The 11,329-nt window shown below is 40.2% G+C and overlaps 1 protein-coding gene across 3 annotated transcripts in view; it reads right to left on the bottom strand.

Annotated features, from left to right (window-relative positions):
- Positions 1–11,329, bottom strand: part of PRDM10 (PR/SET domain 10) — a 106,436-nt gene that overhangs the window by 44,516 nt on the left and 50,591 nt on the right. For 2 of the 3 annotated variants that reach the window (XM_045295473.1, XM_045295474.1), the window contains 5 exons: positions 9,338–9,467; positions 8,434–8,676; positions 6,706–6,717; positions 2,710–3,057; positions 889–1,044 (listed from right to left, as the gene is read on the bottom strand). In XM_045295473.1, the coding sequence (XP_045151408.1) occupies positions 889–1,044; positions 2,710–3,057; positions 6,706–6,717; positions 8,434–8,676; positions 9,338–9,467 (889 nt within the window). The remainder of the gene's footprint in view (positions 1–888; positions 1,045–2,709; positions 3,058–6,705; positions 6,718–8,433; positions 8,677–9,337; positions 9,468–11,329) is intronic. The other variant, XM_045295475.1, reaches the window with a different exon arrangement.

Below are 11,329 nucleotides of genomic sequence, written 5' to 3'. Positions count from 1 at the left end.
CTCTTGAATCTGTTGTGCCTGCCTTTTGTCTCTTCTTCTTTGACAGTGTGACTTATAATCACACTTCATAGAGTGTCTCAGTGACATCTTTACAGTATCATGTAATCTTCTAGTGAAGCATATTTCACTGTGTTCACATTAAAAACTTCTTGTCTCTGACACTCCTGCAGGTGTGTCCTTTACCTCTACATTCTAGCAGGTTTGCGAGGTTACTGTTATTTTAAGCAGTGGAGTCATTTACAGTCACCATAGCCGTCGAGGTCCGCAGATTAGTCTACAGATTTCTCACTTCTGTTAGATGAGAGCCCTGTCACATTAAGGGCTCAATTCTTAGGGTCTTATACTGGTGTCATGGTTATGTGTTGGACTGCGATTCACATGGCCAGAAGTTCGAAACCACCAGCAGGTCCGAGGGAGAAAAACTGGTTTTCTACTCCCATAAACAGTTACATTCTCAGAAAGCCACAGAGAGTTGCTATGAATCAGTGTTGCCATGATGGTAATGAGTTTGGTTATTATTTTTTTAATACTTTCTAAGTGCTCAATAAAAATTTACTGATTTGAATGGTAAGTAAATACATTGTTCTCTTAGGAATTTCTCAGTAGGCTTTCAGTTCTACTCCTTATACAAGTGGACTCTTTTAGATGATGTGTTATCATTTTATTTGATTGGGGATTTGAATTCATTATTTGTTGATACTCAGGTATGCTTTCCTCTTATGTTATTATAGTACCTAAGCTGAGCATGAGCCCAAAATCTTTTGTGCAACTCAAGCCTGGTTCTTTACACCAGGAAACAAACTGATGAACTGAGATGGCAGTTATCCTTAGCTTGCCATCATTTCTATGGCCAGGCGAAAACCTTAGGTTGTTCCCTGGTTACAGTACCTTGAACTGTTTCCCACAGGTAGAACACAGGAAGTCTTTGCGGTCTGAGTGTCGCAGCATGTGGAGGCGCAATTTATCAGGACGACAGAAGGCCTTGTCACACTCCGTACATTGGTATATCTTTTCTGAGTGGAAGCTGCGCACATGTTTTTTCACCTGGCAATGGAAACCAGAAACAAACTCAGGGTAATCAGGCACCAGAGGCTATTAAAAGAGCAGTTTACCAACACTAGAGGGAGCCCAAGTGCTACCATGGATTTCATCACCTGAACATGTAATCCAATCAGACGCCATAATTGGCCTCAATAGCACGTACTATCCATGACACAAAGAAATAAAACACAAGAACCCCAAAACCTTGGAAATCTTCCCCCTCCCCTGTGGGCGGGAGAGGTAGCAGGTAGAGTGCTGGGTCAACTGGTCGGATAACTTGGAGCCCTTTTTTCAGATTAAAAGGTGAGTTCCTTTGGGTGTAAATAATCCTGCTAGGGCAAGATATGACAAAATACCCATTTATAAACTATCAAGGGCTCATGTGGGAGGGGGGAGCGGGGAGGGAGGGGAAAAATGAGGACCTAATGTCGGGGGTTTAAATGGAGAGAAAATGTTTTGAGAAATGATGTACAAATACGCTTTACACAATTGATGTGTGTATGGATTGGGATAACAGTTGTATGAGCCCCTAATAAAATGTTTAAAAAAAAAAATAATAATCCTGCTAAAAATGATCTAGAAGACAACAAATAAAACATTCTTCCTCACTTTTTTCCTGCCTCCAACATGTATAAGCAAAATTAGACTATTTTAGTAATATGTTCTTTTAGATCTTGGTCTAAAATCAGATTCTGCAAAATTAAAGACCCAAATTAGATGCTGTGGGAAACAAAACCCATTTGTGAGAGCAGTACAAGACTGGAGTGGTTTTCCCTTAATTGCAACTTACTCCTTTTGTTGTAAAAAATGTAAATAAAAAATTCTAAACCTCAGCATATTCAGACACTGCAGGAGAAATGAACACAAAGAGCTATGTAATGAGTCCGAGTAAGCTATTTCTAGAATCAGATTCTTTGCTTCTTTTTTTGCACTCTCTTTTACCTTCAGATCCCTCTTACATCAAACTTTCTAGTTCTGTGTGTGAGAAATCTCTAGATTCCCAACATTAACAGAACTATGATTAAATCCTAATCTCCTTTTGCTTTGGTAATAAATTATTTTTTAATTTTTAAAAGATTTCTATTGGATAGCTATTCATTGAATAAAATTTAACAATATTATCAATTATAGTTTGACATTCAAATAAAATCATGAGTACTCAGGAATTTATATTCACCCACTTTGTTTTAGCAAAGAATATAGTGCAGGGGAGGCAGGCAATGCTTGATATGAAAATATAATACACACCAGTTTTCCCCAAACTACCTGACCTGAATTAAGCACAACAGGAGACCACGATGGTAGGGAAGAGAAGTTTCCAATCCCAGACATGGGCTTTACATATATATTGCATAGAGAATTGATGGATAGAAAAATTTAAAAAGATGTATTTTGTATTAGAATTCAAATCAGGTCTAGGTGTTTATTACTTATAATAGCCTACATGTCCAAATTTGACATTCTGAATCGAATAACTAAGGGGAATAGTAATCTTCTATCAAAAATGGCTTCAGCAAAAAAAAAACAAAAACCATTGTTATGAACTGTCCTGTTATTTTAAAGAAGGGATGAAAATACAGAGACCAGGGTCTCAATTTCCCTAGAAACCATAGCTTCTTTTACCAAAGAAAAAGGAAAGGCAGAGGAAGCTTCGCCGGAGGCACTCACCTGGATAAAATCTGGGAAACGTTTTTTACAAGTTGGGCAGGTAAAGTAGCCATCATTGATATGAATGGCCACGTGATCTTTCAACAAATCAAGGCGGTCAAAGGATTCTGGGCAAAAAATGCAAGAGTAAGTCTTCTGGTCTGAGTGGAGCTTCATGTGGCTCTCCAAGGAAGTGCTGCTGATGAAGCCCTTGTTACAGAGGTCACAGGTCAAAGGGCAGTTCCCCTCCCGCCCATGGAAGCGCAAGTGTTGGTCCAGCTTGTCCTTTTCCCGGAAGGCCTTCCCACACTGTAAGCATTTAAAAGGCCGGAGGGATTTCCGAATAAACAGATGCTGAAGAGCTGCATTCTGAAAGACATACACAAATATGCTTATTTAGTGAGGAATTTAAATGTGCATGTGCCTTATACGTTTACAGCGAGAGGAAGAGTGAGCCCTGCAAGCACGGGCTTCCCCTAGAATTGTGAACTCTAGCACAGATCAAGGAAAGAAGATTCTTCTGGCGAAGCATTAAAAATTCAGCCATCCTCAAAGAACTTCATCTTGAAAAGACAAGCTTTTAATTTAAGGGTTTGCTTTTTGAATCTTTGTGTTTTCTCTGAAAATGTTTACATCATATTCAAAGGAGTGTTCCCAACAGAAGAATTGTATAAAAATTAAAAAAACAAATTCCAGAGTGGACTCGAATCAAAATGAAGACCTAGAAAGAAAGAAAGTCGTGGGCTGAGTTACACATGCATGGCGAGGCTGCAGAAGGCAGCCACAAAAATTACTTGTTGAAATCCTGGGGGGAAAATAACTTCAAGCCTGGTTAAAATGTTTAGCAAAATGAAAACGGTACTAAAAAGAACTGAAGAGTAGTCGTTGCTACTGGCCTGGGGCAGGAAGGAGAGAGGACTGGCTGCTAATGGGCATTAAATGTCGTCTGAGCATCGCCAAAATGCTCTGGAACTAGTGGCGACAGCTGCTCAACTTTCAGAATATAAACACTTTCCATTTAAAAGTGTGAATTCTATGGCATGTCACTTTAAAAGGCCAAACTGAGAGGGAAATACATGATTAGGATCCATGTGACGGTGTCTACTCACGAGACACAATCAACATAAGCACACAGTGCATTGAATAGTCACCCACTTAAAACACGCAGAGACCACGGCTTCAACACAGCTGTTAGTTCCACTGGTTAGAATGCCATGCTAACAAAGTTAATTGTCTTGTTCCCTGTCTCGATCAGTCCACTTTACTTTGTGTATGTGGGGTTTTATTCCCCCCTTCAGCCATAGACTGCAATTTTATTGAGTATTTCTTAGCCATCTTGCAAATTCATGCAATTGTTACATGGGATCCAAGTGAGAGAATGCAGATCATCAGTGCAAATCTATTGCTACAACTGGAAAAAGCCCTCATGCTCTGAGTGCCATTCAATAAGGTCATCTTTCACACAGAGAACACATGGTCAACCATTGAGTTAGACCATAATAAAATTCATTCATGCATTCCTCATAGGATCAGAGGGACAGCTCTAAATAGGACATAAGGGAGAAAAATCCCTCTAAAATATTTTTGTGAGTGGAAGTGCTTATATAGTTATGAGGGAATATCAACAGCAGATTTAATGGAGATCTAAATATAATATTTGTACAGTGGGAAAAAAGACCAGTGAGAAATGGACAAATTATTGCCAAAAAGTGACCATCAAATGAAATTGCATGTGATATAATCATTTGAGAAAAAAAGCAAAGTAATTCCTTTCAACTTGGTGAAAATGCTAAACTACAGAAATATATCTTTTGCTACACATAAAATAGAAACTGTTTTCTTAGAGCTAATTTCACCAGACTTGGGGAAGTATTTTTAAGATGTTCTCTACTCTAGACTATAAGCAATTACATTGCTTTCCTAAAGTGACTGTGGCTACTTGGGGGATGTGCATGGTATTGTACTTCCCTTTGTAACTAAAACACTTTAATAAATTATTTGGCTTCTTAGATGTGCTCATGGAAAGTGAGAAAATTAATGAAATATATTTCAAGAGACATTAATATATAGGCATGTGAATGAAAGATATATAATCTACACATATATACTTCAAGGTCATTTTGATAGCATCTGCAGAAATCTTGAGGACAGATCTTTTCCAAATCAGTCGTAGAGCTTTCTTTCACTCCACTATGTGCTACACAGCAGGCACCTAATCTTTTGACTCTCGCTGGATGAACACTTACTTTACATAAAAGCTCTTGCAATTGTGGCTGGTTTCCGTTTTAGGGAACCACACTGTCCTGATGCAAAGAGATTCTCAATTTAGAGAATTTAGATGCTCTTTGGGCATCTAAGGATCATTTCCTTTATCCAACATCAGTCATGTGCCCAAGGAGTGACACAATACACACCTATTGATCTTAGTCCTACCTGAGAGTCCATGTACTTTGCCAAATCCAGAACGCAGTTTTGTTTGGGTCCATTACACTAATCAGCTTGCTGTCATTCCTTATTAACCTGAGTGCCCTCAGACATTGATTTAAACTGAGCAGCCACCTGGCTCCACTTTCTTATTTCTATCTACTAATCTTACTCTTATCATCTTGTTCATTTCCAGAGAGTCTGACCATTGTCGAAATACTCAAGAAGAAGATCACACTTCTCTGGTCTCGTGATCTTCACATTACAAGGTATAAAACATGCTGAAACTGCTGCCCCCTGAACTACCTGCAGGCCATTTCCACTCTAAGCTTTCTTCCATAGCTCCGAGCCACAGTCAGCATGACTTTCTAACAGAAACCCTGAAACATAGGAGGGGTGGATGGATAGTCAGTCTCTGCGTTCCAGTTAAGCCATCACTCCATACTGTAAGGCACATCAAGTACCCCAAAGGTGCCAAAGATGTGAAATCTGTGATGGAAGAATTCATGAACCCCATGGGAATGAATTCTTAGATGACAAATTTCTGCAGACAAAGATGATAAAATGCAACTAGAGTCTGATATTAATAGCTAAAGGAACCTAATCAATTTTCATATTATTTTGATCCTAACATTAGATGACAAAAATAATCCAACTGCTGGGTTTGTTTTAAACAACCTTTCTCTGACCTATTTTATGCTGAGTTTGCAAAGTTTGGGGTTCAACATCTCTCACTCTGGTACCCTAGACTACGGTAAACCAGTATTTTCACTGTCTTATAACCATGCCAGATGCAGTCTGTGTCTGGGCCTGCAGTCCTACAGCTCTCCTCCTCTGAAAGAGTCTGCTCTTCTTTTGATCCAGCTAAAGTGTCTCTCTCTCTCTCTCTTTTTCGAGGACTAGTAAAGTTATACTTCATGCAAACATTTCTCCCTTTGGTCTTTTCTCTTCCAATTCAGATAGCAATTTGAGGCTACACCTTAAAATTAGCAATTACTGGGAAGCTAACATATTAACATTATCTCCCTTAATTGGACTGTACGGCCATACAGTGCAGGGTTCCAGTGAAAATGCTGTTATATCCCTTAGAGCAGTGGTTCTCAACCTGTGGGTCATGACCCCTTTGGGGGTCGAATGACCTTTTCACAGGAGTCGCCTGATTCATAACAGCAGCAAAATGACAGTTATGAAGTAGCAACGAAAATAATTTTATGGTTGGAGGGCACCACAACATGAACTGAATGAAAGGGTCACGACATTAGGAAGGTTGAGAACCCCTGCCCTAGAAGATCGAGTACAGTGCTGAATTTATAGTTAGAATTCAATACCACTCCAAATCATTTTAGAGCTGGAAGGGACCTTGGAGATCATTTAGTCCTATCCCTTTATTGTATACATGAAGAAACTGAGGCTCCCAATTTATTGATTGATGTCTTTGCAAATGAGTTGTTATCCATTAACTACTTTGCATTTGCTTTAGCAACCAAATTGTGATTTCCACCAGGACTTAGTAAGTAAAGGTTGCATAGAACAGCAGGTCAGGCAAACACTGAAACAGCAAACTGTTATGTAAAACACAGGAAACAAACCTACCTGCAGCTCCAACTGAGCAGGCAGCATTAGAGGAGAGAAAAATAGTTACATTACCAATTGGAACGGAAGACTTCCCTTCAGTTGGTCATTACCAACCTGGACAGAAAAGATGAAAAAATGTATAGCCCTACTTTTCAGAGGGTGTGAGGGAGAGAAAAAAGGCTCAACTAGGGCTGGCCTCCAGAAGTCATGTATACATGGCCTTCCCTTTAACACAAGGAACCATGTACGGAAACCAGTAACCGGATTCATTCAGAGATCATAGACTGGTTTGTACATCTACAACTGTACATGTGTGGACCTTTGTCTGTTACTTTTTTTCTTTTAAAAAATTGTATCTAGGTAAGCATTTCTCTGGATTTAGCAAAAACTTTAGAATATCCATGGTAGAAAAAATTGTGGTTGGACAAGAGAAAAATGTAAAGAGGAAAATAAAATAGAACGATGGGTAGAAATTGTTGGTTTATAGCCTTTTATGTTTCTGGTCAAGTTTATGTAATTTGGTCACATATCCTTTTGAATTAATGTGCACCAAACCAAATACTTTACTTGTTTCAATTCCAGGGCCCTCGTAAAAGCTGGTTTAGCCTCAGAGTTCTCAGAGATCTTCAAAGCTATCATAGGGTTATGGATGTTTACATGTATTTTTGCATGAAGGTATGGACTAGATTACTTTTCAAGGTCCCTTCTAGCCTTGAAGTAAGTTAAAACAAAAGAAATGTAAGTAAGAAGACGAAAAGAATTCACCTAGCAATTGTAAAGTCTGGGAAATTACACAAAGATTCTCTTTCATCTACACACAAAAATACTACTAAAAATCTTTATACTCCCAGCTGACGCAAATATAGGTGTGCTAAGTAATTGTTCTCAGGATATAAGCAGCCAGGCGAAGGGGTTTATCCAACAAAACCATATTGTTTTCCACATATATTCCCTGCAGTTCCTAAGTCACACTCACATTCTGTCAGTAAGTAATGAAAGAAGAACACATCATGGAAGCCCCACCACAGCATGGTCTAACCCAGAACACAGGTCAGACAAGTGAGATGTGGCCCGAGCTTCTGAACTGAGCATTTTTCTTGAAGATACCCTGGAAAAGAGAATGCAAACGACTGCCCAGTTAGAAGAACGTAATCAAGGTCACTGAATTGGACATCTGAAATTTGTTGAATTGGTGTATGCCCCATCGTTTGCATTCTCAACAGCAGCCAAGCAGGGAAGCGGAGAGAGATGAGCCTGGATGTGAAGACTATGTACTTGTGTCAACCGGGGCACGGGGTCCCTTTGCATCGCTCAGTGATGTCATCTTCCAGTCTCCCCGGGGAAACTATGGTGACGCCAAATTAATTTGTGAACTATGAAGTTATTGGCATGAAGCAATGTAGCTTCAAGTGAGAATGATTATTATAATTAAAAACACTTATTTAATCCATATCCAATCAGGGATGCAAAGAGCTATCCTCCTTTAACTGTACTAGTCCAAGAGGGGCCAAGATCCAGGTTCCAGGGTCACCACTAAACTGCAGTCATTCCGGACTGCCAACGTATAGAAAGTGATTGAGAAATAGTTAATAGTTTCTTACAGAATACAAGGATCATGTATGTGATGGGCCAGAGGCAAGATTTCAAGGTGGCTAGGGAACAGGTTGGCAATTAGCCAGCTCAAAAGCTGGTTGGCCGCGTTGCGGTCACCACTGAAGAGAAGGGTGCCCGGCTTTCCCTACTTACTCGGATGCGTTTGGCTCTACGCATGTCGTCGGCTGTCAGAGAGGTCGGGGCGAGCAGCACGCTCTCCTCGTGCTGTGGCTGGAGATGGAGGGTGTGGGTTTCGGTCTCTTGTTCCAGAGAAGACTGGGCCTCCTGCGGCGGCTGAGGCAGCGGGAGAGCCAGCTCTTCTGGCTGACCCAGCCCATTCCGGGTAGCTGGTTCCCCCTCATCAAACTGGTCCTTGCTAGAGAAGTGTAGCAAGTCCTGAAAGTGGAAGTCATATAGCCAGCCATTATTTTCCTGCCTATGGAGAGATTAGTTCTAGAAGAAATATCAGACAAGATTTAGAATTGTTGCTATTTTTCAAAGGCTAAACGCATAACGCTGGGGGAGTGGGGGGGAATCTCCCTCAGGGAAAGTTAATTGGGCAACTATTCGCAGAATGCAAACTTTGATATATTCTGGAACGCTTCCTGAGGAAAAATTCTGCAGGAATAACAATAATTTTTAATTGTTTAATGAAACCTAAAAGACCTCTCTAATATTTCCAATTTTAAATGTTTAGTACAGCTAAATCAGGATTTTAAGTAACATTTGAAAACATGTTCTTTGTATCCTTTGTCTAGTTGCACTTTAAGGGCCAACCTTTGAACCCATCCACTGCTCTGTGGGAGAAAGAGATGGCAGTCTGCTCCAGACAATCGGGAGCCTTAGAGATCCCAGGGGCAGGCCCATGCTGTCCTATATGGGCACTACGAGTCAGAACTGACTTGATAGCAACAGGAATCGGACTTTAATCAGCAATTCTCAAAGTACGAATGTGGCAGGTCTATAAAACTCGAAGGGGCATTTATATTGCAGAGCAAGTCCAGTACATCTTCGCAGCAAGCCTGTAAGGCGTAGTTCTTTCCCATGCCCCAAGTACCTGGGTCCCATCGCCACACTTCTCTCCATTTTCACTGCTTATTTCCAAACGGATAAATTTTGGAGGGCGTCCTGGCCGTCTACCTGGGCCAAATCGCCTCTTGCCTCGTCCTCTTCCTCTGCCTCTTGTTCTGGGGACAAGAGATTGAGTTTACAGTCAGTTTTTACATTGCTCTCCCATAAACACTCTACAACAAATATCCCCCTAAATCAGCGGTTCTCAACCTGTGGGTCCACACCCCTTTGGGGATTGAACGACCCTTTCACAGGGGTTGTCCGAGTCCTAACAGTAGCAAAATGACAGTCATGAAGTAGCAACGAAAATAATTTTATGGTTGGGGGGTCACCACAACATGAGGAACTGTATTAAAGGGTCGCGGCATTCAGAAGGTTGAAAACCTAAATGATTCTCACTAAGTCCATATCATGGTTTTCCTCCAACTTTATTATTATTTTCTCTAACGTAAATAATTGTTTTGCTAACATAAGCTTTCTAAACTTCTCATCTTGACCTGCTATGTAACCTAAGGAGGTGTCTTAAGTTCTTCAAAGGAGAGGGCTCTAAAAATTCAAAGCACTGACAATATGTTGCTACTAAAAATTCGGAAAGCAAGAAAACAACACTGAAATGATAGGAGAAACCACTTAAGGTTGGAGATGGTGGTATGTACCCAAAGATGAAGTAGAGATTTAGGCAAGGAGGGAGATTGGAAACAGGAAGCTAGGAGAAAATAGAACAGGATATGGTACATTGAGGGGATTGCAATGCGTTATGAGTTATGGAATATAAAACTGAGCAGCTTCTCTACAGACCACTTGAATCACCAAAAGGTTATTAACTATGATATAAGACATCCAAACAGGACAGAATACCCTACCCAGTAAAGTATCTTCCTAGAAAATGTCTTTTTAGACAAGACTGCGTTCTTTCCCTAGTTTTACCTCACAGTCCATCTACAACAGTGGTTGTCAACCTTCCCAGTGCTGCGACCCTTTAATATAGTTCCTCGGGTTGTGGTGACCCCCAACCATAAAATTATTTCCATGGCTGCTTCATAACTTTAATTTTGCTAGTTATGAATCGTAATGTAAATATCTAATATGCAGGATGCACTTTCATTGTTACAAATTGAACATAATTAAAGCATAGTGATTAACCATAAAACCATATGAAATTATATATTGTGAAATATTTGCTTTCCGATGATCTTAGGCACCCCTGTGAAAAGGTCGTTTGACCCTCAAAGGGGTCACAACCCACAGGTTGAGAACCGCTACTCCAGCGATTGTGGTGACATTCAAAAGCTTGTTTTACTGTCAGCTTCTAGAAGTTCAAAACAAATTTCTGATTCAACTGCTTTACAGCATGCTGCATAAGCACTAAATCCCCTTGAGATATCTTTAACATACATAAATTCCTTAGGAAAAGAGACTCAGAAGTTTGTGGGTGTGTAAAATTAATCAGGTCATGCTTTATTATTCTACTCATCTATTCTCAAAATAATAAAAAACCATATATTTCCTCTGGACTTTTTTGTTGTTGTTTTAAGTAATTTTATTGGGGGCTCGTATAACTCATCAAAATCCATACATACATCCATTGTGTAAAGCACATTTGTACATTTGTTGCCATCATCAATGTCAAAACATTTGCTTTCTACTTGAGCCCTTGGTATCAGCTCTTTCCCCTTCCCTCACCAATCCCCCAATGAACCCTTAATAATTTAAAATTATTATTTTGTCATTTCTTACACTGTCCAACATCTCCCTTCACCAACTTTTCTGTTGTCCACCTCCCAGGGAGGGGGTTATATATAGATCCTTGTAACTGGTTTCCCCTTTCTATCCCACCTTCCCTCCACCCTCCTGGTATTGCCACCCTCAACCCTGGTCCTGAAGGATTCATGTGTCCTGGATTCACTGTTTCCAGTTCCTATCTGTACCAGTGTACAGCCTCTGGTCTAGCTGGATTTGTAAGGTAGAATTGGGATCA

The sequence above is a fragment of the Echinops telfairi genome, unplaced genomic scaffold (assembly GCF_000313985.2).
Source record: "Echinops telfairi isolate 266 unplaced genomic scaffold, ASM31398v2 ScPeMD7_5592;HRSCAF=6446, whole genome shotgun sequence".
Taxonomy (NCBI): domain Eukaryota; kingdom Metazoa; phylum Chordata; class Mammalia; order Afrosoricida; family Tenrecidae; genus Echinops; species Echinops telfairi.
The sequence above is the reverse complement of the archived record's forward strand: the minus strand, read 5'-3'. Positions and strand labels throughout refer to the sequence as shown.